We start from the raw sequence: 24,929 nt of genomic DNA, 5'->3' as shown, positions 1-24,929 counted from the left end.
CTTGCTATATCAAGAACTATTTCAAAAGGAGCTCTCCTTCCCTTTAAAGACCAGAACGATCAAACCCATTCCACAAGGAAAAGTAGGCAGGGATTCTATCCCAAGAATTTTCTGATTCCAAAGAAAACAGGAGACATCATTTCTTCTTAGATCTAAGGGCTTTGAGCAAATTTCTTAAAAAGAGAAAATTTCAAGATGGTTTCCCTGGGTACTTTAATTCCTTTTCTTAAAAAAGGGGACTGGCTATGTTCTCTTGATCTCAAGGATGCTTACACCCACACAGAGTTATTCCCTTGTAACAGGAAATATCTCAGATTTGTAATGGGAAACTAAAACATCAGCTCCACATCTTTACCAAATGTGTTGTTGTAGTGCTGCTGGCGGCACACCTACGCAAGCTGAGGCTGCATGTATTTCCCTATCTGGACGATTGGTTGGTCAAGAGCACATTTCAGGTGAGTGCCACTAAATCGATGTGCAAGACCATCTAGATGTTGGAGTTACTAGAGTTCATTGTCAACCCCCCAAGCTCCACTTGAGCCTGTCATTTTAATTGGAGTTTACCAGAGTTCTGCTAGTCATGACTCAGGCAAGAGCCTTTCTTCCACAAAGAGTGTTATCACCTTGATATCCATCAAGAAAAGGATTTGGATGAGTCAGCAGACCTCGGCATGGGACAGGTTGAGGATGTTGGGCCTTTTGGTATCCACTATTCATGTCACTCCCTTGGCATATCTCCAAATGATGAGATCCCAATGGATTATATCAGTGGCTGCAGGCCACTCAGAATCTAAGGGATAATGTCTGTCACACTGATGCTCAGAAACTCCCTGTCTTGATGGTGGGACAATTTCAATCTGACCAGGAGTATACCCTTCCAAATGTCTCCAGTCCAAATATTCCTAACCACAGATACATTGAACCTGGGATGGGGAGCTCATGTAGAGGTACTCTGCACCTATGGTATTTGGTCTGCTCAGGAAAAGCTTAATCAGATAAACTTCATGGATCCAGTACGTGCTAAAGGCTTTCAGAGATTGATTGGCCAACAAAGTAGTCCTAGTTAAGACAACCAGGTTGCGATGTATTACATCAACAAGCATGGAAGCAGGATACTGTCCAGCTGTGGGACAGGGCCATCTTTCAAAGGATGTTTCTTAGGGCCATGTATCTGACAGGTTTGTCCTCGCAGACAGATTGAGTCAGATCCTGGACCTACATGAATGGTCCCTGAACTGGGGGGGGGGGGGGGGGAAGCAATTCATAAGAACATAAGAAATTGCCATGCTGGGTCAAACCAAGGGTCCATCAAACCCAGCATCCTGTTTCCAACAGAGGCCAAACCAGGCCACAAGAACCTGGCAATTACCCAAATACTAAGAAGATCCCATGCCACTGATGCAATTAATAGCAGTGGCTATTCCCTAAGTAAACTTGATTAATAGCCGTTAATGGACTTCTCCTCCAAGAACTTATCCAAACCTTTTTTGAACCCAGCTATACTAACTGCACTAACCACATCCTCTGGCAACAAATTCCAGAGCTTTATTGTGCGTTGAGTGAAAAAGAATTTTCTCCGATTCAGATGTTATGCCAGTAGGGCACTCACATGGTGGATCTGTTTGAGTTCCCTCAGAACAGGAAAGCTCCACTCTTCTGATCCAGAAAACAAGTACAGGACACCTTTGCTCTATATTGGGGTAGAGGCCTTCTGTATTCATATCCTCCAATTCCACTAGTGTCAAAGATTCTTGAAGCTTAGAGAAGACCGGGGGATCATGATTCTCATAGCTCCTTATTGGCTGAGACAGATCTGGTTCCCACTCTTCAGGGAGATGTCCATCAGGAAACCAATCAGGCTAGGGATTTTCCCAGACTTCATCACTCAGAATCAGGGCAGGTTGCACAATCCCACCATCAGGTCCTTGGCTCTCACTGCCTGAATATTGAGAGGTTGACCATGCAACCCCTTGATTTATTTGATGATGTGCTATCTTCAACAAAGGATGACACTAGGAAGTCCTATGTTTTGTCCTGTTGTGTGAACAGAAGGCCCTTGCCTAGATCCTTTCTCCTGCTCCACACAAAAACAGCTTGAGTACCTTCTACATTTCTCCGAGTCTGGTCTCAAGACTATCTCAGTAAGAGTTCACATTAGTGCAACTGGCACTAATCATCCAGCATGTAGAAGGCAGACCCATCTCTGTACAGCCTTTGGTTGTCCGGTTTATGCGGGACCTACTTCAGTTGAAGCCTTCCATCAGGTTTCCAGCTGTATCTTGGGACCTCAGCATGGTTTTGTCCCAACTGATGAAATCTCTCTTTGAGTCACAGCATTCCTGCAACATAAAGTAAATGACCTTTCTTTTTTCTAACATTTTTTCCCAGGCCACATATCCACCAAGCAAGCACTGCACAGTTTAGAATGCAAGAGAGCCTAGGATTTTCTACCTGGAGTGGACTGAAGCAGATAGAAATTCCACCCGTCTTTTTGTTTCTTTGGACACCAAACTGGGGATTGCTGTTGCCAAACAAACTATTATCTAAATTGCTAGAAGATTGCATTTCCTTCTGTTATGCACAGGTGGGCCTGAATCTAGTGGGTTATGTCAAGGCTCACTCTCTGAGCCATGGCAGCATCAGTGACTCACCAGCGATTAATCCCTTTGGAGGAGATATGCAAGGCTGTGACTTGGAGTTGTCGCCACACATGAACATCTCATTACTGTTTGTATAGGGATGGCTGACGTGATAATAGGCTTAGCCAGTCTGTCCTGTGTAATTTGTGTGAGGTTGAGAACCCAACTCCACTCTCTCCTAGGGGCTGTTGATTTTGTTCCAGGCTGCCCTTCATAGAAAAGATAATATGGAAAAAAGGCTTGTTGCAAACAAAAATATTTTGTGCCCACTGGCACTTGTTGTTTCCCCTTTTTTCGTTTGTGGCTGTAGCAAGAGATGGAAAATTGTCCTAAAATATGTCTAAACATGTGAACAGATACCAGAGCATATGTAGTTTCTAGCTGCATGAGAAAGAAGTATTCTTGTGAGCACGTTCAGGGCCAGAGAGAATATCAGGGCATATACTTTCAATTTTCAAAGCTTTATTTGCCATTTTCCCTCCACCTGACCACCTGCAGCCAAAGCAGCTGCAAAGTATGTGAATGCTTTTAACAAGCAGATTTTCACTTCCTAACTTTAAAATGGAAGCACGGGTAGTTTCTCTTTGAATATTTGCCAAAGTAGGCACAGTAAAAGCACCTGGTGCAGTTTGTAACTACAAGGTCCATTTGAAAACTGCCCTGAAAATGGGCTGGATAAAGAAGTTCATTCAAACAGATGCTTAATTCTTAAGGGGGCAGTTCTGAATTGTCCATGTGAGTGCAAGGTCCATGGGTACTTTGTAGCTGTATAACTTGCCATTAATGTTGAAAAGGAAGCCATCCTGTATTTCTATGTTTCGGCTGTGCAGTTGAAATTATTTGATGCTGCGAGGGGGGTGCAGTTTTCATCCCCAGCGATCTAACTCAAGAACTTCTTAGCCACCTTGGTGCACTCATTTAAATTTACTCTAAGGGTTAATTTTCAGTAACATATATAGACATAAAGTATACGGGCACTTCTAAAGCTTGTACACATGCTAAAAGTACCAGCATACGTTGTACGTGCTATTTGTGTGTGTGCTTGGATGATTGGGGTTAAAAAAGCTGTGTTGTTTTCCTTCCCTGATTTTAACACTCACCCCCTTGCCCAGGCTAAAAGTTTGTGCCCATGCATAGTTTTAGTTGGATCAAGGAGGGCAATTTTCAAAGCCTTTTTCCTGGGTAATTTTGGCTTGCCTAGAAATTGCCCTCCTAGGTAAATCTAAAAGCATGTGTGGACCAAAAAAATGGATACCTTTAGCTGGGAGTGGGGATAGCGTGGGGTAAGGAAACGATGTATGCAGATTCAATTTACAAATCTACTCTGGTTGTTTTCCAGCTATTTTTGTGCCAGTAGAATTTTCAGGTGCAAAGGTACTCACGGACCTTGATGGCAGCTTTAACTATCTGCGGCTATGTGGGTACTCGAAATTGCCACTAGCGTCTAACATTCTGAAAATTAACTTCTTTAGTTGTCTAAAACTGTGTGTGTCTACAAGGGGGAGCTTTTAACACAAATATGGTGATCTTTGAAAATTCAATCCATTTTTTGTGTCTAATATTAAATGCTTATGTTCAGACATAGATGCACAAATGCATACGTTGGAAAACATAGTCCTTTTGTGACTGAAATAAGCATTTTAGTTGTAAACTTGGAATCTGTTAAAAAAAATTCTTCCCAGCATTAATAGAGAATATTGTTGCTCAGGCCATTGTTTTGGGGAGATTTTGGAGTGGTCAGGCCTAAGCACATGAATGAGGTGGTGTGGTCAGGCCTGGGGCAGAAAGACAAGTGATGTTATCATGATAGCCCCCACCAGCCAAAAAAATGGTGCTGTGGAAGGCATCGGAGGCGGTATTCCTTAGGATGATGAGGATTCTCCAGGGCCATGTGGATATGCCATCTGGTTAGGGTGGTTTGAAGATGGAGGGTGATACAAAGGGAAAAAGACAAAAAGAAAGCTGTTAAAGATGGAGCCAAGATCAGGCAGACTTAAATTTGCTTCTGTCCTCAGGTTAGAACCTCCTATTGCATTCAAATTTACTTTGACATTTGTCATCCTTTCAGTGTCCTCTAAAGCTAGGCATATTTCCTGGCTTGAGCTCAAAATGAACAATGATTAAACAAGGCAAAACAGTTTATACATACATAAATCTGATCCTATTTTTCCTTTCCTTGTGGAGTCTGTGGGCTCATATGCTTCTTAAATATTCACAGATTGCCCTTACAGTGCTCCAGTTTTATTACTGATCAATATGTCCATCTGATTGATTTATATACCGATTAGCCTTTTCCTAGAAGCATTTCTACGTAACATTCATCTCAAGGATCAACATGTTCATCTGAGAAAAACATATCTTGGATTTCTGTCTTCTTCCACATGGTATTCAGACTTCCATTTTACAACAGAGGTCACAACTAGTTACACTTAGGTTTCTCTCTTTTTGTTTTGATCACGATGCAAGAGGACAGTATGTCCTATGCTGAATCTTCATTTGTCTGGATAGAGGTCCCTTGAGTCTCTTAGCGTCTTGATTCAACTTTTGGAAGGCAGAGTATTCTATAGAGCTTAATGATGTACTTTTACATGAAGAACAGAGGCTCTATAGAGTGTCTCAATGTCCCAGAACTTCTGGCAGAAGCTGGACCTCAGTCTTTAGAGTATCCTGATACTTCATATATCCGGATTCATGAGAAATTTTTTATATTCTAATATTTATTGTAAAAGATGTAGGCGTCCGTTTACATCCTCTGTCACTTATTTCGACACACAGAAGGCAGCCTACAATCTCTTGATATTCCTAGAGTTCTCAGTGTCACCCTGTATGGGGGATGGAGTATGTGCTAGAGTCTTTCAATGTCCCGATACTTCTTACGAAGAATAGAAACCTGGTCTTTGAAGAGGACAGGGTCTAGCCTAGTCTGTGAATGAATCAAGGGCATGAATCCAAACCAGCTAGTGAATGAGTTCATACAGGCCTGACGCTGGGCGAAGTGATCCGGGTCAGCCCACCGAGAAGTCTTGGAGCCCTAGAAACAGGGAATAGGGCATGGGGAAATGGGTAGGAGAGAGAAAAAAAAACTCTTTAGGGTAAGATAAAATATTTGGTAGACGATGCAGTTGGTTTGCTTAGACATGTTTGGAGCAATATTTCAAGCCGCCTGCATAGCTGCAATTTTTGTGGATGGTTGTAATGTGCATATTTTATGTACATTTTCAAAGAGAATTTACTCAAATAATTTCTTTTTGAAAATTTGGAAATGAAAAATATGCACATTAAAAACCTTTGTGTAGTTTGCACTTGCTATGTGTCCAGGTTGTGGAGGGAGAGCAAAATTGCATGTGTCCATTTGGAAATTGAATGTACGCCTGCTGTTTTACTCCCCTGATCTAAACATGCCTACAGGAACATCACTTTTTTTTCTTGTGGCTAATAATATGCATGCCATGGAAGCCATGTGCTATTTTAGCTGCATTTGAAGAAGGCATTTTTCAGTCAGGCCATTTTACCTGGGTAAATAACTTTGAAAATTGCTTTCTATAAAGCATAAGTAAAGAAAGCAAGAACAGTGATTAGTCAAATACATATTCCATTGATCTCTTTAGTTGCTTAGAATATTCAGTTCATTGTATGATTATATTTCTGTCTTTTTAATTGCTTTTATTTTTTTCTTTCTCATTTCAGTCTTATCCCTCTTTTATTCTTTTCATTCATTTTTTGCACATTTTTCTTCTGTCTTACCCTTTTCTCCCTTTTCATGTCACATATTTTCTATCCATCTCAAAGGTACCTCTTTCTTACCTACCTCCGCACTTCGAGTTTATCCTTTTATACTTTCTTCTCTCTCTCTCTCCCTCCTTTTTAATCCCCTTTGCAGTCTTTCCTTCCTCAGGCTTCATATTACTCCCTCTTTTCTGCCAGGCTTTCACTGCTCCAACCTCTGTCTTTCTCCCTTCTATCCATCAGCATTTTTCCCTTACAAACATCCTGTCTCCTCCCCCTCATTCCTTACTTCCCCATCTTTACCCTTCCATCTTTTCTACCTTCCTTCTCTAAATGTCTAGTTCTGCTTCACAGAACCATATGTTGGTGATATCTGCAAGTGTTGGGGGTGCAACTTCTTTCCTCCAGCTGGATGTACTCGAGAGCCTTGTCACATGCAGGCAGTGTCCTGGGCTTGAGCTATGTAGAATTTCACTTGGGAAAAATTCAAAGTCATGGATGTATTCTGGAGCCTTCTTGAAAGACTCTCCAGATGTGCCAATCCCTATACAGGAATTGGTTCTAGCTCCTTTCTCACCTATCCTAATGCTATTAAATTGGCCATTGCCGCCCCCCCCCCCCCCCCCCCCCCCCAAGTTTCACACTGCTGACTCTCTCCCCAGCCTGTAGGTGTCACTGAATTTCCCTCAAGCCCATATTGCCACTGACTCTGTCCTTCCTGTGGTCAATTGTTATTGATATTCTCTCCTATTCACAGCAATCGTTAACATAAAAACATAGGGGTCGATTTTCGAAGGCCCGCACAGGCGTCCATGTGCACGCGGTTCCTGGCTATTTTATAACATGCGTGAGTCGGCGCGCACATGTTATAAAATATATTTCCCGTGTGCGCATGTGCGCTGGATTTTAATATCTGCATGCACATGTGCGGACAGGTGGCCTCTCACGCGTGTGGAGGTGGGGGGGAATTTTGTAAAGTACGCACGGCAACACAATCGGCCCTTTGCCCAGTTCCCTCCCAGTCCGCTCCAATTAAGGAGCGGACTGGGAGGGAACTTTCCTATATCCCTACCTACCCTTCCTCCATTTTCTCCTCTCCTCCCTGACCCCTAACACCTACCTATTCAAATTTTTTTTTGTTTTTTACCTTACTGATTCTTCAGAGCAGAAGTAACTTCGGCCTGCCGAACAGCTGCCGGTGTGCGCTTCCCCAGAACAGGGCCTAATGGCTGCTGTCCCAGTCAGCTCTCGCCCTTCCCCTTTTCACTGGCTCTGCACTTCTGCACGTACCTGGGGGTTTCTAAAATGTGCTTGGCACGCGCATGGCCCCGCCACGTGTGTAACCCCTGAACGTTATGCACGCAGCACTTTGAAAATTCAGGCGATAGTGAAAGGCGATAGTGAAAGGTAATTCGGTCCAGGCGATAGTGAAAGGCAATTCGGTCCAGCTAGTCTGTCCAGCAAGATTTTTTTGAGTAGTAGCAACTGCTGCTCCATGCAGGCTACCCCCAAGCCTTCTGTTAAAGGTTGTAGCAACTGCTGCTCCATGCAGGCTGCCACCAAGATGTAATAAAATAGTTATCCCATTCTTCATTTCCATTCTCTAGCTAGTAGGGATCCTTTGTTTATCCTATGCCCTTCTGAATTTCATTACTGTTCTCATTTTAACCATTTCTCCGGGAGGCATTCCATGCATCCACCACCCTTTCCGTGAAAAAATATTTCCCGACCTTGTTCCTGGGTCTTCTCCCACAGAGTTTCATATTGTGATCCTAGTTTTACAGCTTCCTTTCCATTGGAAAAAATTTGATTTTTGCACATCATTAATTTCTTTCAGGTATTTGAAAGTCTGTATCATATCTCTCATCTCGTATGGCTTGCTGTACAAACCCCACATCATTTTGGTTGCCTTTCTCTGAACTACGTCCATTGTGTCCTTATCTTTTTTGAGATGAGGTCTCCAGAACTGAAGTTTTCCAGGTGAAACCTCACCAAGGATCTATATAAGAGCATTATCACCTCATTTTCCTATTTGGTAATGCCTCTTTTGAAGCATCCCAGCATCTATTGGGATGCTATTCCCTTGTCACATTGTTTTGCCACTTTCAGATCATCAGACAATACCACCTCGAGGTTTCTCTCCCAGTTCATGCTCATCAGTCTTCATCCCCAACACATACAATGCCTTCAGATTGCTGTAGCCCAATTGCATAACTGTGCACTTCTTAACATTGAATCCTAACTTCCAATCCTTCGACCATTTCTCAAGTTTTTCTAGGTCGCTTCTCATTCTCTCTACTCCTTCAGGTGTGTCCACTCTGTTGCAGATCTTAGTGTCATCCACAAAAAGACAAATTTTACCTTCTAATCTTTCTGCATATCACTCATAAAAATATTGAACATAACTTGTCCCAGAACTGATCATTGAAGAACTCACTTATCACTCTTCTTTCTTCACTACTTGCTGGAATCTGTTAGTCAACCAGTTTGTAATCCATTCCACCACCATTGGACCCAGTTCCAGGTTTCTTATTTTATTTATGAGCTTCTTATGCAGGACTGTAACACAAATCTTGCTGAAATCCAAGTAAACTACATCAAATCAGATTCGTTTGATAGCACCTTCTTCTGGTAAAACCATGTTGATCGGATCCTGTAACCCATTGGATTGCAGCTAGTTCATTATCCTTTCCTTTAGCAGTCTCTTCATTAATTTTCCTACTACTGAGTTAAGGTTAACCGACCTGTAGTTTCAGGCCTCCTCTCTGCTACCAGTTTTGTGAAGAGGGACCACAACTGCCTTTCTTCAGTCCTGTGGCTCTACTCTCTTCTCCAAAGATCTGTTGAACATGTCCTTCAGTGGACCTGCCAGAACTTCTCGGAGCTCCCTGGGATGTATCTCATCTGGCCCCATGGCCTTGTCCACTTTGTTTTCCTAGTTCCACTCATATATTCTCCTCTATAAATGGGAGTGTATCTACCCCAGTGTCTTCCGTACTCTTGCTAGTCAACAGCGGTCCTTTTCCAGTGTTTTCCTTATTGAAAACTGAACTGAAGTATTTCTTTAATGTTTCTGTTGTTTCTTCATCTTTCTCCACACTTTGCTCCTTGTCTCCTTTCAATCTTAAAATATTACCTCTGGTCTTCCTCCTTACTCTGATATATTTGAACAATGTTTTGTTACCATGCTTCACCTCTTTTGCAATCTTTTCTTCTACTCAAGCTTTTGCAATCCTGATTTCTTTCCTTGTTTCCATCAGTTTCATCAGATATTCTTCCGTTTTTCTCTTTTTGAGTTCCTTTGTACTTTTAGAAGTTAACTTTTTGCCTTTATTTTCTCAGCCACCACCACTTTGTTTTGGTTTCCTTTTCTCTTACTTTTATTTCCCTTTGTTATATAAATGTTGGTTGCTTTTGTTATAGCACTTTTAATTTAGCCCACTGTTGTTTTCACCCATTTCCTCCCAGCCATCTAACTACTTTTTGAGGTATGTTACCATTTAAGTCTGTGTTTTTGAAATCTAGGACCTTGATCGTCATATGACTTTCCTCTCTTTTCGCCGTTATATCCAACCATACTGTCTGATGATCACTGATACCCAGGTGAGCACCTACCCGGACATTTGAGATACTATCTCCATTTGTGAGTACCAGATCAAGTAGTGCTCATCCTCTCATGGGTTCCATCATCATTTTCTAAGCAGAGTCTTTGAAAGGCATCCACCATCTCTCTTCTTACAGATTCTGCAGCAGGGATACTCCATTCCACATCCAGCAGATTAAAATCTCCAATAAGCAACACTTCTCCCTTCCTTCCCACCTTTTGGATAACTTCAGCCAGATCTCTAGCCAGTTTTTTCTGACTGATTTGGAAGCCTGTCTGGAAGCTCGAAAGAACAAGGGCTAAACTATCTGGAAATTTTCACTCACAGACTTTTAGCCTTCTAACTAGCCACATGGACACTTCTCAGCAGCTAGTATGCTCCAATTCTCCCAAGTAAGTTCACCCTAGTCATGCTGTGACCAGTCCAGTCAATTGTCATGGAGCATGGAGGAGCCTGCATCTCCTTAGTCTGCCACCACTGAGACTTTTGTTCTTGGCACTTAAAGCAACAAGTGCACATCCGCACCACCCCCTTCTTGGCCACTGTCATGATAACACTATTCCAGTTGCTTGGACCATGGAGGATAGAGAGTGTTGATTGGATCCTGGCTGGCATTCCCCAGGTGTTTCCATGGACCACTCCACTTTGTTGTGCTGCTGTTGGCACTTGGTTTATTTAGGAAATTGTGATTTTTTTTCCTGTGGAACTGCTTTAGGCAGACCTGACTTGTACCTCCCCCACCCCCCTTGTCTTCTATCTACTCTCTGCCCGATCCAAACGTTATACTCATTCCTTTCTTTCCTCCTTATTCTCTGTCTGGTCCTGAGTTTTTGTTTCTCTCTCTTAACCATTGTTGACCAACAGCCAGCAGTAAGAGAGTGACCCTTTAGTGGATGCAGGCTCCTTTATCAGTTATGGCAGGTTCCAACAACCCTGCAGGGCCCTATAGATCTCACATCTGGGCTGCCCTATACAGTTCAAACTGTGGGATAGCTGTAGTCAGCTAGTGATCTATGAAAAGCCTTCAAAAACCAAAGTGCTGCTTTCTGGCTGCTGACCAGGAAATGAGTAAAGAAGATATGGGATTTGGGACGGGAGGGTGAACGAGAAGATTAAGGCAAGAAGAAGAGGAAGATGGGAGGAAGAAGAGAAAGATGGAGAAGGGAGATAAGCAACGAGGGTGAGGGAAGGAGAGGAGGATGAAGGAAAATGAGCAAAGAAGATGGGATGAAGAGAAGTGAAGAAGAATAGAGGAATAAGGAAAGAGGGATGGAGAGGAAGGAGAGGAGCATTGAGGATGGGATGAAGAAGGGAAAGATGACTTGAAGGGAAGGAGAAGAGGATGGTGTGACAGGAAGAAAAAGAGCAAAGAGGATAAGAAGGAAGAAAGAGAGGAGCAAAGTGTTGTGTCCCGCGGCCGTGGCAGGCCACGAGCGCGGTCCCCTACCTCATCCGCGGTGGCGACCCGCTGCGGCAGCCTCCGGGGAAACTCCTGACCGGGTGCTCAGTGCCCCGGCGTGGGTCCCCGGCCTGACCATCGAGGGGAGAGCCTTCCCAGCTCTGCCCCCACGCCGTTTCAGCAGTCGTTCCTCCGCGGAGGAAATCAAAGATGGCCGCCGCCATTTTTAGGCACGAGGCCGCGCCCCCTTCACTAATTTAAAGGGACCTGATCCCTTTAACAACCTCACCTGTCCTGGATTAGCCTGAGCAGAGGAAGTATATAAGGGAGCTTCCTCTGCTCATTCTCTGACTTGGCAATGTCCTCCAGCGTTGTCTTGTCTGCCCACCTCTGTGAGTTCTTGAGCTTGGATCCCTGTTCCTGTTTCGGCTTGGTCTTCCCAATTACTGACTTTGGATTGGCTTCGGTACTTCTCTGGTGTGCGACTCGGATTGGCAAGCAGTAATTCTCTGGTGTGACCTCGGACTGGCAAGCGTTGATCCCTCGGTGTGTGACCTTAGCCTGGTAAGCGACGACTCTCTGGCACCTGATCTTGGACCTCTCCTGGACTCCGTCTCCAAGGGCCCGCCTAAGTCCCAGCGGTCTGGGTCCCTACGGGCTCCTCCTGGGGGGACTGCAGACTTCCAGGGTGAAGCTCCAGTCAGCCCTTGCACCGATACCACGACTCCTCGGGGTCCACCTAAGTCCCTGCGGTCTGGGTCCCTACGGGCTCCTCCTTGGGGGACCACAGACTTCCAGGGGTGAAGATTCAGCTCCTCTTCTAGTCTCTTCATCTGTCTGCAGTCGTCTCCGCCTCCAGAGCCGAGGGTCAACTGCGCTCCTCTTCTGTTCTGCCTCGCCACCCGACGAGAGAACCTACAGAACCTCCGCAAGGTATTCCATCCTCTCATCCGCCCAAGGGTCCACAAGCCTGAGCTTAACACAAAGAGGACCTGAGATGGGGTTCTTTCAGTTAGTCTGGGCCCAGCTTGCATTACTGTTCGTTATCACCATCCCACAAGGCCAGTCACTGATCAGAGCAAGACCTACCAGCCTGGCATGCAGAGCAGCTAACTGCGACTCCTCCTTTTCTTCCTACATATCATTTCTATAGCACTGCTAGATGTATGCAGTAGTGTACAGATACATGTAAGAGGCAGTTCCTGCTCAGTGTAATGAAGACTGCTGCTAGCCATGCAAAATCATCTGAGCCTGATTGGTTGGCCTGGGAAGCAATTTTCAAATAGCTTGCACAATATGCAAAGTTTGAGGTTGCTTGTACCGAGTACTTTACACAGATTTACAAAAAGAAAACCACACAGTGTGTACTAATTAGCATAAAGTACACACACTAAAAGCACCCATGGACTTTGTGGGGGCAGCTGAGAAAGGTAAAATAGTGCACATTCTTTTGAAAATATTATGCATGTGTGATTGTTTTCGCCACCATCCAAACACCTCCCCTCCCAGCCTGGGAATACTTCCCCTCAATCCCCATAATGTTATGGAAACCCACTTGTACATTTAGCCAGGCAAAGGAAGGAAGCCAGTCTTTAAACAAAGCAAATATAGGCACATTAATCCATTTTAATGCAGCCAGAGTACTTTGAGAATTGTCCTCCCCTGTCATACAATTGCCTCCAACTAGGGGTTAGAATATAGCTCAACAGCAGTTTTTGTACAGTGCCCAAAAGCTCCTAATATATTCAGCTGCAAAATCACATGCAGTTCCCTGGGAAATTTACATTTGAAAACAGGGCTTCTCTTTGCTAGATATCGAGATCTGTCGGCCATCCATTTTGCTCAACAGTAGCATCACACTTCCTCACCTGCTGCATCATGGTCTCCTTGTACTGCTTCTTCTGGGTGACCTTAAGTGGAGGAAGTTTGGTGATGGCTGAAACCAGGAAGTTCATCAAAATATCCTCGCAGTTGGCCATCTGATCCACTATGCTGTGTAAGCTGCTGGGTAGGTAGAAGGTGTAAAGGTAATGATAGTATCTGGAAGCCAAAGACAAGGAGAATTATGGTCAACATAAGAACATTAAATCGATACAAGGAGAGAGGGAAAAAGGATGCAATCCAAATATCCACGAAAAATTAAAGAATTCTTAATACAAACAAATGACAATATCATAAGTCAAAGCTCTATAAATCTTTAATCTGCAGCCTCTCGCCACACAATGGGCTACAGGCTGTATTCAGCCTTTAGAGCATTTTTTATCTAATCAATTATTGTCATTTGTTGCTCTATATTTAAACAGTTGTTCTTTATTATATCTACAATTTTTTGTTTAATTTTTCTCTTTTATATTAAACGCATCTTTACCCCAGACTATACCACCAAATCACCAAATTTATAAAAATGGAATACTTAGCCCGACAAAACAAATCTGTTATGTCACCAAGCTATGCTGTTCAGAAATACTCCCAACATGAATCATGTTTCAACTGAACCTCAGAGGCATTATGACATTTTCCGTTTTATTCACCATTCCCTTTCTAATAATTCCTAACATTCTGTTTGCTTTTTTGACTGCCGAGCACATTGAACCGATGATTTCAATGTGTTATCCACTATGACGCCTTGATTTCTTTCTTGTGTGGTAGCTCCTAATATGGAACCTGACATTGTGTAACTATAGCATGGGTTATTTTTCCCTATATGCATCACTTTGCACTTATCCATATTAAATTTCATCTGCCATTTGGATGCCCACTTTTCCAGTCTCAGAAGGTCTTCCTGCAATTTATCACAATCTGCTTGTGATTTAACTACTCTGAACAATTTTGTATCATCTCCAAATTTGATTGCCTCACTTGTCATATTTCTTTCCAGATGATTTATAAATATAATGAAAAGTACGGGTCCCAATACAGATCCCTGAGGCACTCCACTGCCCACGCCCTTCCACTGAAAAAATTGTCCATTTAATCCTACTCTCTGTTTTCTGTCTTTTAGACAGTTTGTAATCCACGAAAGGACATTGCCACCTATCCCATGACTTTTTACTTTTCCTAGAAGCCTCTCATGAGGAACTTTGTCAAATGCCTTCTGAAAATCCAAATATACTACATCTTCCGGTTCACCTTTATCTAAATGTTTATTAACTCCTTCAAAAACGTGAAGCAGATTTGTGAGGCAAGACTTACCTTGGGAAAGCCATGCTGACTTTTTTCCATTAAACCATGTCTTTCTATATGTTCTATGATTTTGATATTTAGAACACTTTCCACTATTTTTCCTTGCACTGAAGTCAAGCTAACCGGTCTGTAGTTTCCCGGATCGCCCCTGGAGCCCTTTTTAAATATTGGGGTTACATTAGCTACTCTCCAGTCTTCAGGTTCAATGGATGATTTTAATGATAGGTTACAAATTTTTACTAATAGGTCTGCAATTTCATTTTTTAGTTCCTTCAGAACCCTGGGGTGTATACCATACAGTCCAGGTGATTTACTACTCTTCAGTTTGTCAATCAGGCCTACCACATCTTCTAGGTTCACGGTGATTTGGTTCAGTCCATCTGAATCATTACCCATGAAAACCTTCTCTGATACAGGTATCTCCCCAACATTCTCTTCAGTAAACACTGAAGCAAAAAAATCATTTAATCTTTCCGCAAAGGCCTTGTCTTCTCTAATTGCCCCTTTAACCCTTTGATCATCTAACGGTCCAACTGACTCCCTCACAGGCTTTCTGCTTCGGATATATTTTTAAAAGTTTTTACTGTGAGTTTTTGCCTCTATGGCCAACTTCTTTTTAAATTTTCTCTTAGCCTGTCTTATCAATGTCTTACATTTAACTTGCCAATGCTTATGCATTATCCTATTTTCTTCTGTTGCATCCTTCTTCCAATTTTTGAATGAAGATCTTTTGGCTAAAATAACTTCTTTCACATCCCCTTTTAACCATGCCGGTGATCGTTTTGCCTTCTTTCCACCTTTCTTAATGTGTGGAATATATCTGGACTGTGCTTCTAGGATGGTATTTTTCAATAATGACCACGCCTCTTGCACACTTTTTACCTTTGTAGCTGCTCCTTTCAGTTTTTTTCTATTTTTCTCATTTTACCAAAGTTTCCCTTTTGAAAATTTAGCACGAGAGTCGTGGATTTGCTTACTGTCCCCCTTCCAGTCAATTCAAATTTGATCATATTATGATCACTAATTGCCAAGCGACCCACCACCGTTACCTCTCTCACCAAATCTTGTGCTCCACCTGAACCAATTTCTCCATAAAGCTGTCATTTATTCCATCCAGGACTACACACATTCCCCATTGGGAATTCTAAACAAATGTCTTTTACCCTATGGAGGCAATTTTCAGTAGCTCGCATTGCTGCAAAGTACTCAGACACTTTCGTACTTGTGTATCTTGTAGCTGATTTTCAGAGGGAAATTACCTAACTAGTTTCCCTTTGAAAATTGCCTTTAAGGTACATGGATACAAGTTACTTGCATACTTTGCACCTAATATTTCTGCAGTCACTAGAAAGGGGGCAAAACTATTACATAGATGTGAAAATGAAGTTCTACATGTGTTGCTCCCTTCCTCCACCTAAACATGTCCCTAGGAATAACTCTTTTTAGTACACCTAAAAGAATGCACATTGTGAACTTACATGCATACTTTCACCAACTGTGAGGGGGACAATCTTCAGCCAGAGCAACCTATCCAGGTTAACTGCTTAACTACCTGACTAAAGAGCCTATGTATTAAACTTTAACATGCATGGTAAGACTTTCTTGTGTATGTTAAAAATAGTGTGCTAGACAGGAAAGCCTTAACAGCATGTTAAAGTGGTCCTAGAAGATGTTAGTGATATTGGAGGCATGATAGCAGAAAGTCATCCTCCAGACAGCAAGATGTTAGGATGCTTCCTAGCCATGTCACCAGACACTGCGTGGGAGAGTTGTGTGTCTGAAAGGCTACCTAGGTAGAATGTAACCTGTACTAATGAGCTGAGTCTCCATCATTTTTCCCTGCCTGTTGTGCTAGTTATAATACTAGCACTATCACCTGTACAGAACCATGAAACTATATATAGGGGTGAATTTAAAAGCCTGGCATGTGCCAAAGCCAGGAGATACAGCAGAAGTCAGGCCTGCGTGTCCTGTATGGATTTTAAAAGGTGCCCATGTGTGTGGGCGAACTGGGAATGAACTCAGTGTACAGCAGCAGCCAAGAAAGCAATAGCATGCTAGGGATTATTAGGAAAGGAATGGAGAAAATAGAGAACATCATAATGCCTCTGCATCGCGACCTCATCTTAAGTACTGTGTGCAGTTCTGGTCACCACATCTCAAGAAAGATATAGCAGAATTAGAAAAGGTACAGAGAAGGGCAACCAAAATGATAAAGGGGATGGAATGATTCCCCCATGAAGAAAGGCTAAAGAGGTTAGGACTCTTCAGCTTGGAGAAGAGATGGCTGAGGGGAGATATAATAAAGGTCTATGAAATAATGAGTGGAATGGAACAAGTAAACTTTAATCAGTTGTTTACTCTTTTGAAAAGTATAAAGACCAGGGGATACACAATGAAGTTACTAGGTAATACATTTAAAACTTATAAGAGAACACTTTTTTACTCAACGCATAATTATCTGGACTTCACTGCCAGAGAATGTGGTGAAAGTTATTTATTTTATTTTATCTGTGTGTTTTTATATACCGAAGTTTGGTACAAGCCTTCACTCTGGTTTACAAATATAACAACTTCTTACAATGAATGTTATAACAATTAAAACAGATACACTTTGTTAACATTTAACTTTACTAACGGTAACATGGTGATATTTCACTTTACTAATGGTAGTATGGTCATATTTAACTTTACTAACTGGCAAGGTAACTACTGGTTACTGTTAAACAATGGTAATATTTATTTGTCCGAATTTTTGGTGCAGAGGTTTCTTATCTGGGCATGTAAAGTTGTTGAGGCTTTTGTTAACCGATGCCTTCTTTGTAAGTTTGTTGAAATAGCCATGTTTTGAGTTGTTTTTTGAATAATTTCGTGTCATTTTGTAACCTTAGGTTTTCAGGTAATGAGTTCCATAGGCGAGGTCCGGCTATTGAAGCTGCTCTCTCTCTAACTGTAGTGTAGCTGTGTTTAAAAAAGGTTTGGACAAGTTCCTGGAGGAAAAGTCCATTAACCATTATTAAGGTAGAGTTGCAGAAATCCTATGCTTATTCTTGGGATAAACAGTCTGGAATCTATCTACTCCTTGGGATCCTGCCACGTACTTGTGACCTGGCTTGGCCACTGCTGGAAACAGCATACTGGGCTTGATGGACCTTTGTCTGACCCAGTATGGCAAGTCTTATGCTCTTATGAACTGGGGAAACTGGTAATTGCATCGACACGCATGTCTACTGAAATCCCCCCACTTACGTGGTAGAGGCGGCATTTGCATGCACATGCGTGTGTACATATAAAATTGTGCGCACATGTACCCGTGTACAACCTATTTTATACCATGTATGCATATACACCCGTATGTTATAATATGGCCATGTCCTTTGGCACGAGCCGGCATATGTGCATAGATGTGCATCCGCGCAGCTGTTTCAAAGTTACCGTCCCTATGTTTATTGTTTTCTATCCCAGTCAAGAATTTTTGCCTGCTGCCACAGAAGAGCTCGGAGTCATTTCTGCTTCACAGTAAGTGTTTCTCCTGGAGGCATGGGAATCCCTGCTGCACACACTCCTAGCTCTGACCAGGAATAAGCAGATCGGGCCAGAACTGGTTCCAGTCAAGGAGAGAAAAATTCATCAATCGAGGGCACCGAAAAATTTATGAGCCCATGCATGCAAATGAAGGAATTCATATGCCAATTAGGAGTTACAAGTTCTTGGTAAACATGGTATGTTATTTACCAAGAGCTTGCCGAATGGCCATTGGTTAATACCTGCTAGGATCTGCTGTGAACAGTGCTATTTGAAATCCTTAATGCCAAGCCTGCCTGACGTGAACACACTGGTTCAGGAGGGAATTTATTTCCCCCACAGCAACTATAAGCCCTTGCTAGTGTAACCCCAGGGGTTAAAAATAAAATGGGGGGACATTTTTTTTTTAAATTAAATAAAGAGGAAAGAAACCTTGGATAAGTAAAAACCCAAATCTTATTTTATCTGCCAAAGTCTGTGTTGCTGCTGGGAGAGAGCTGTTAGGGCTGTTATAACCCATTCAAGAGAGAGTCCAAAGTGCTGGGGGTGTTCCTGACTTGATTTGTGGCAGCTTCCCATGTGAAGCTCTTTCTAGCAGCCGTGCTAACCGTGGTGGAGAAAGAGGAAGGTGGCTGGCTGATCAGGACAGCCATGAGGGCTCCCTGCATCGCGGCTTCTCAGAGAAGTGAGCCAGCAATGTTACTGGTCCCAGAGTGATCAGGGAGGTGGGACTTGTCCTGCGAGAAAGCCTGCACCACACTGTAGTGGCAACCTTGGAAAAGCTGCTGCTGCTGCCTAGAGAAGCCATATTTCAACGTCGGGGACATAAGAGAAAGTGCCCAACACCAGTGACAGACTGGGCCGCGACCTGGAAGTGATCCTCAAAGGTGTTTCCCATTTCGTGGCTGAAAACAGGGCAAATTTCAACTTTAAATAAAAAATAAACAAAGTGGTGAAAAAATAAGCACTGATTCTGGGTAGGGGGGGACCCTGCTTGAGCGGCACCTAAATTTCAGAGCTCCCAGGAAATGTCCACTGACCCAACATTTAAAGTGCCCAAAGCTCCCTCTAAATTAAACAGTTTGGCAAAATAAAAGTTGTGTACAGGTCAGATGGACCTCCTGAGGTGGCCCCTATGAGTTTTAGGGCCCCAAAGTGATTTTGATGGCAGGGCAAAATGGGTGTTATAATTGCTTTAAATATCCCAAATTCAAGCCAACTAGTGGTGGTTGTCAAGTGAGACAGGCTCTTTGCCTCCAAAGTGACATTTGATAGATTTTAAAGGAGCTTAAATAGGCTCAAATTGAAAATGTTAAAACAGGGGCAAAGGGTCCTCCCAAGGACCACCTGAGAGAGATTAAGGGACCCCTAACCAGTTTTTTTATTTGAGAACATAACTCCATGAAGTTAGCATGCAGCACATTTAAAACTAATCGGAGAAAAGTTTTTTTCACTCAATGCACAATTAAACTCTGGAATTTGTTGCCAGAGGATGTGGTTAGTGCAATTAGTGTAGCTGTGTTTAAAAAAGATTTGGATAAGTTCTTGGAGGAGAGGTCCATTACCTGCTATTAATCAAGTTGACTTAGAAAATAGCCACTGCTATTACTGGCATCAGTAGCATGGGATCTTCTTAGTGATTGGGTACTTGCCAGGTACTTGTAGCCTGGATTGGCCACTGTTGGAAACAGGATGCTGGGCTTGATGGACCCTTGGTCTGACCCAGTATGGCAATTTCTTATGTTCTTATGTTCCTTCCAATCACAGGTCTGCCCTGACTGGGGCTGTTGTGCTTGAGCTTTCATTCACAGTTACCTGAGGATTTTTTTTCCCATTTTTATTTATTTATTTAACAGTTTTATTACTTTTCCCCCATTCATGTAACCCAGCCATTACTGTGACAGTCCTCTGATGGAGAGGCATGGACTGCTTTGAAAATCAACCCCACCAAGAGCATGAAATCGAGATCTTTTACTCTTTACAGTATATACAAGCTATACTGTAATTGTGCTTATGTGACAATAGACTATGTCGAACATGGTGTTTTAAGCTAGAAATAAAAATCTGCCATTGACTGTCCTATTAATGGAAGGAGCCAGAATATCCATGCTCACCTATGGTAGAATGCAGCACCAGTCAGCACCATGGAGTACTCATTGGTCCACTTGGAGGTGTACCCCCACCATCCTTTGCTGTTGTCCCAGAAATGGCTGCGGGCAGGATAACCCACAATGCGCTCTGGGAAAGTACACCATACAAAGAAAGCAAAATCAACCTGGGGATCAAAGTGACAAGACAGTTGGTGAGCTACTTACCAAAGGAAAGGGGAGGTAATGAAAAATAACATGGGAAGAGAAGCTATGTTATAGTGAAAGCTGTAGAATTAGTTCCTGTTTTCAAGGAATTCCCTTTATTAGAAAGAACAATCTTTGCCTAGATTTATGTGTTAAACGTTAAACACATTGTTAGCTGTATATTATTTATATTTATTTTATTATTGTGGTGTATGATATTTGTCTGTATGTTATTTTATTATTTATGTTTCCTCATGCCTGAAATAGATGTTCTGGCAATCAGGCGGAATATAAATGGCTGTGAATACAAATAAATAAATAAATAATGAGCAGAGCTCTATGGTTTTTCAGTAAGCTTTCTTTCTGCCTATGATTTTATACATTAATAGTGCTCATGCACTGAGAACCACTGGTTTCTCACTGAGTGGTGGCCTCAAAAATAAGTTTATTGCTCTATTTTGTAGCTTTTGATAGGTAAGATGAAGGGTAAAAGCTGCACTTAACCTCTCTGAGGATCTAGTTCATTTTGCAGCAGTTTTTGATCCTATGGATCAATTTGTTAATTGCTTGGAAGCAGGTTCTGGGTTAAGCTGGCTGAGTGGGGAATATGCCTTTCAGTCCAGATATGCACACCTTCCCACCACTGCCTGCTAAAGAATTGGAGCAACCTTTTAGTCTAGGGGCCTCTTTATATCTTCAGTCAACAGCTGGGCTTGAAGCAACGGGAGTGGGAGACACTGTTCTTTGCTCCTGGCAGGGGACTGTAAGTTTTGGAAGGACAGGAGGAGGTTCAGGCAGTGGTGGGGGGTGGCTGGCCTAGTACTTATTCACAGTGGGGCGGATTTTAAAAGGGTTACGCGCATAACCCTTTTAAACCCGCTCCTGCGCACGCCGAGCCTATTTTGCATAGGCCTGGCAATGCGCACAAGCCCTGGGACGCATGTATGTCCCGGGGCTTGAAAAATGGGGCAGAGAGTGGGCGGGGCGGGAGTGGGACCGAGGCCTCCGGCACAGCGGCAGGCGTAAATAAGAAAATAAAGGTAGGGGGGATTTAGGTAGGGCTGGGGAGAGGGTTAAATAGAGGAAGGTGGGGGGAGCGGAAGGGAAGTTCCCTCTGAGGCCGTTCCGATTTCAGAGCGGCCTCGGATGGAACAGGGAAAGCCATCGGGGCTCCCCTAGGGCTTGGTGTGCCCTTGTGCGCCTGACCCCGGATTTTATAACATGCACGCGGCTGCACATGCATGTTATAAAATCGGACATGCCTACTAAAACCTGGCCCAATGGGTGGGTCCAGGGTGGGATCACAATAAAAAAAAAAAAAAAAAGCAGGGGAATTGGGGTTAGGGAGAGGTCCAAACTCACCTATCTAGGAAAAAGTTTCTAAAATTGGAGGTGATGTGGGGTGGAGGATGCAAGGCCTGACAGGACCATGGATGAATTTCATGGGAGGAGGAAGAAGAGTGGGTCATGGGCCCCTTCACTTCTTTTTTATAAATCTAAATTTCACAGCTCTACTTATCTGGATATTTTTTGATAGGCCAGATAACTAAAAACCCTGAAAGGTGAATTTTAAAAGCTGGGCGTGTGCCAAAATCGGGAGATGCGCAAAGATGTAGGATATGTGTCCGTGTGCTGGATTTTAAAAGTCACCTACATGCGCATGCATCTCGCAACACACGAAAATCTCAATCGGATTCAAAATGGAGCATGGTTTGGGCATGGTTTGGATAGGCCAGGGCTTTCCAGGGCGGGGCAAAGAGATGTGCATGCAAACACTTACGTGCCTGGATGCACGCCCAGGTCTAGTGCCGCGTAACTTTACTTCTGCTATGGAGGAGGTGTAATTAAAAAAAACAAAAAAAAAAAAACGGAAAAACAGCCATTTCTGAAGGGTTTAAAGGGTCTGAGGTTACTGGGGGTTTTGAGGACCTAGCTCTACACTGGGCGAACTAGTGGACAAACTAGTGAAATTGGTCCCCCACTTATGTGGCTCACACCAGGAAGTGCACGGCTATGCATGCCCCGCTGCAAAACAGGGCGCACACTTACGTATGTTGGGAATGTTATAAAATAGCCGCGTCTCCGGGTGTGTTCCGACACACCCGCATCCCTTTGAAAGATACCGTCCCTCTGTCTATATCCAAAAATAGCTGGTTTAGGAAAGTGTATTCAGCAGGATGTTTATCCCACTGAAGAATATATGGGACAATCTATCTGGCTAACTTTAACCAAATAACTTGTCCACTAACTAGCTTACTGAATATCATCTCCAAAGTGGATTTATGCACATCAATCCATTTTGTAAATTTGCAGCTGTGCACGGAATCTAGCACAGCAGACAGGCACTAAGTTACACCTGCTCATGTGCAGGTGTAAACTTTATGTGGATTTACCCTCATACATGAAAATCAGTGCATTCAAGGAAATCATTGAAAATCAGTGCATTCATGGAAATTCCCCACTCTATGGAATTCCATGCCCCCAGATTTACGCACCGAGTCTTCCACTCCCAAATTAAAAAAAAAGCTAAAAACCTGGCTGTTCCTACAGGCCTACCCTTCATGCGATTTCCACCAGTCTGACAACCCACAGAGCTGCAGTTAGTACCACCGCTCTGAACTACTGCAGTTAATACCACCGCTCTGAACTACTGCAGTTAATACCACCACTCTGAACTACCTAGTATAACTCCCTGCCTCCTCACCTTGTGTCTACAATTATTTAGAGTTCTAATGCTGTCCCCCCCTCCCCCCCCGCTATAACTTTCCCTGAAACACTCCTCTTTTAAAAGTTTGATCGATTGCATATCCTGTAACACTCTTATGCCTGTAACACTCTTATGCCTTCCCAGTTACTCAATCATACTATGGACTGCTTATCCTGTAACACTCTTATGCCTGTAACACGCCTATGCCTTCCCAGTTACTCAATCATACGATGGACTGCTTCTCTAACTAAATTATGGTCTATATACCATCGAATTCTGTAAATAGTTTCTCAGTTACATAGTTTATCTTGTTGTTGTAAGTTACTGTACATTTTGTTCCTGTTCTATGTAAGGGCATTCCCAACTAGTTATAAGTTACATGTAAACCGATACGATGTGCAAATGGTTGTCGGTATATAAAATTCTCTAAATAAATAAAATAAATCTTTTCTCTACCCCAACTCTACCCCAGGAGCATGTGCTTATTATGCATGTAAAATTATGCACAAAATTATGTTCCATGCATACTTTCATGTACACAGATCCCAAACTGATTTTCAAAGGATTATTTACATGCAGAAATAGGGGTTTTTGAGCATAAATTCTTTTGAAAATCAGGCGCTCAGCAGTTACAGTTATATGTGCATGTCAACAGAGTGCATGTGTTTACCTGCAGAGTTTTAGATGCATCGGGGTGAGGGTAGGTCTGGGGAGGTAACTATACATGTAATTTTCAAAAACGACTTGTACGAAAAAAGCAGGCATAAATTTGTGCAGTACTTTTCAGAGGGACCAATAATCACAGCAAATCTACCCAAATAGTTTTGCTTTAATTAGTTTGGTTATCCCTATGGGTAAAAATTTGTAGCAGGTTTTGCGGAAATGCAACCATTTTGATTATTGGCTCCTTTACATGCCCACTAAAATGTCATTTAATATGCAATGAACTAAGAAGCTGATAATGAAAGGATCTATGTGCCTGTTGGGCATCTAGATCTTTCTAAATAAAAATTCTCACCCACTGAGTCCCTATACTAGGCTCCTAAATTTAGTCACCTTAATAACAGGCACTCGCGCGCCTATTTTGCATAGGCCGCCGGCATGCGCATATCCCCGGGACGCGCGTAAGTCCTGGGGCTTCGTAAAAGGGGCAGGAGGGGCGTGTCTGGGGGGTCAGGGGGTGGTTCGGGGCGGGTCTAGGGGCCCGGGGGTGTGGCCGAGGCCTCCGGACCAGCCCCCGGGTCGGATGATGGCGCACCAGCAGCCCACTAGCGCGCGCAGATTTACACCTGCCTCGGGTAGGCGTAAATCTGCCGACAAAGGTAGGGGGGGTTAGATAGGGCTGGGGGGTGGGTTAGGTAGGGGAAGGGAGGGGAAGGTGAGGGGAGGCAGAAGGAAAGTTCCCTCCGAGGCCGCTCCGATTTCGGAGCGGCCTCGGAGGGAACAGGCAGCGCGCGTCGGGCTCGGCGCGCGCAGGTTGCACAAATGTACACCCCCTTGCACACGCCGACCCCAGATTTTATAAGATACGCGCGGCTATGCGTATCTTATAAAATCCAGCATACTTTTGTTCGCGCGTGGTGCGCGAACAAAAGTACGCGTGCGCACTGTTTTTGAAAATGTACCCCTAAGGGTTTTTCCCATAGACACAAAATGGGAGAAAAGCCTTAATGAATCTGGCCTCAGAGTCTTAAACTTAGGGAGAACAATTGCTGTCCTAAATTTAGGAGCCTTTTTTCTAGAGATGTGACGAGGAAAGATATTTGGTTTTGGGTCTTATTTTTCTTGGAATTCACTTTGTTTAATGTTTATTTCTGTTTGGTTCATTTGTCGAATCAAAATAAATGTTAA

At 43.1% G+C, this 24,929-nt stretch overlaps 1 protein-coding gene across 1 annotated transcript in view; it reads right to left on the bottom strand.

Moving 5' to 3' along the window:
* Positions 1 to 1,541: 1,541 nt before the first annotated feature.
* Positions 1,542 to 24,929, bottom strand: part of LOC115088644 (exostosin-1-like) — a 109,947-nt gene continuing 86,559 nt past the window's right edge. Inside the window, exons 9-11 of the mRNA XM_029596906.1 lie at positions 20,192 to 20,352; positions 13,238 to 13,409; positions 1,542 to 5,670 (exon numbers count right to left, since the gene is read on the bottom strand). Of these exons, the coding sequence (XP_029452766.1) occupies positions 5,485 to 5,670; positions 13,238 to 13,409; positions 20,192 to 20,352 (519 nt within the window). The 3' untranslated portion in view covers positions 1,542 to 5,484. The remainder of the gene's footprint in view (positions 5,671 to 13,237; positions 13,410 to 20,191; positions 20,353 to 24,929) is intronic.

The sequence above is a fragment of the Rhinatrema bivittatum genome, chromosome 3, assembly GCF_901001135.1.
Source record: "Rhinatrema bivittatum chromosome 3, aRhiBiv1.1, whole genome shotgun sequence".
Taxonomy (NCBI): Eukaryota; Metazoa; Chordata; class Amphibia; order Gymnophiona; family Rhinatrematidae; genus Rhinatrema; species Rhinatrema bivittatum.
The sequence above is the reverse complement of the archived record's forward strand: the minus strand, read 5'-3'. Positions and strand labels throughout refer to the sequence as shown.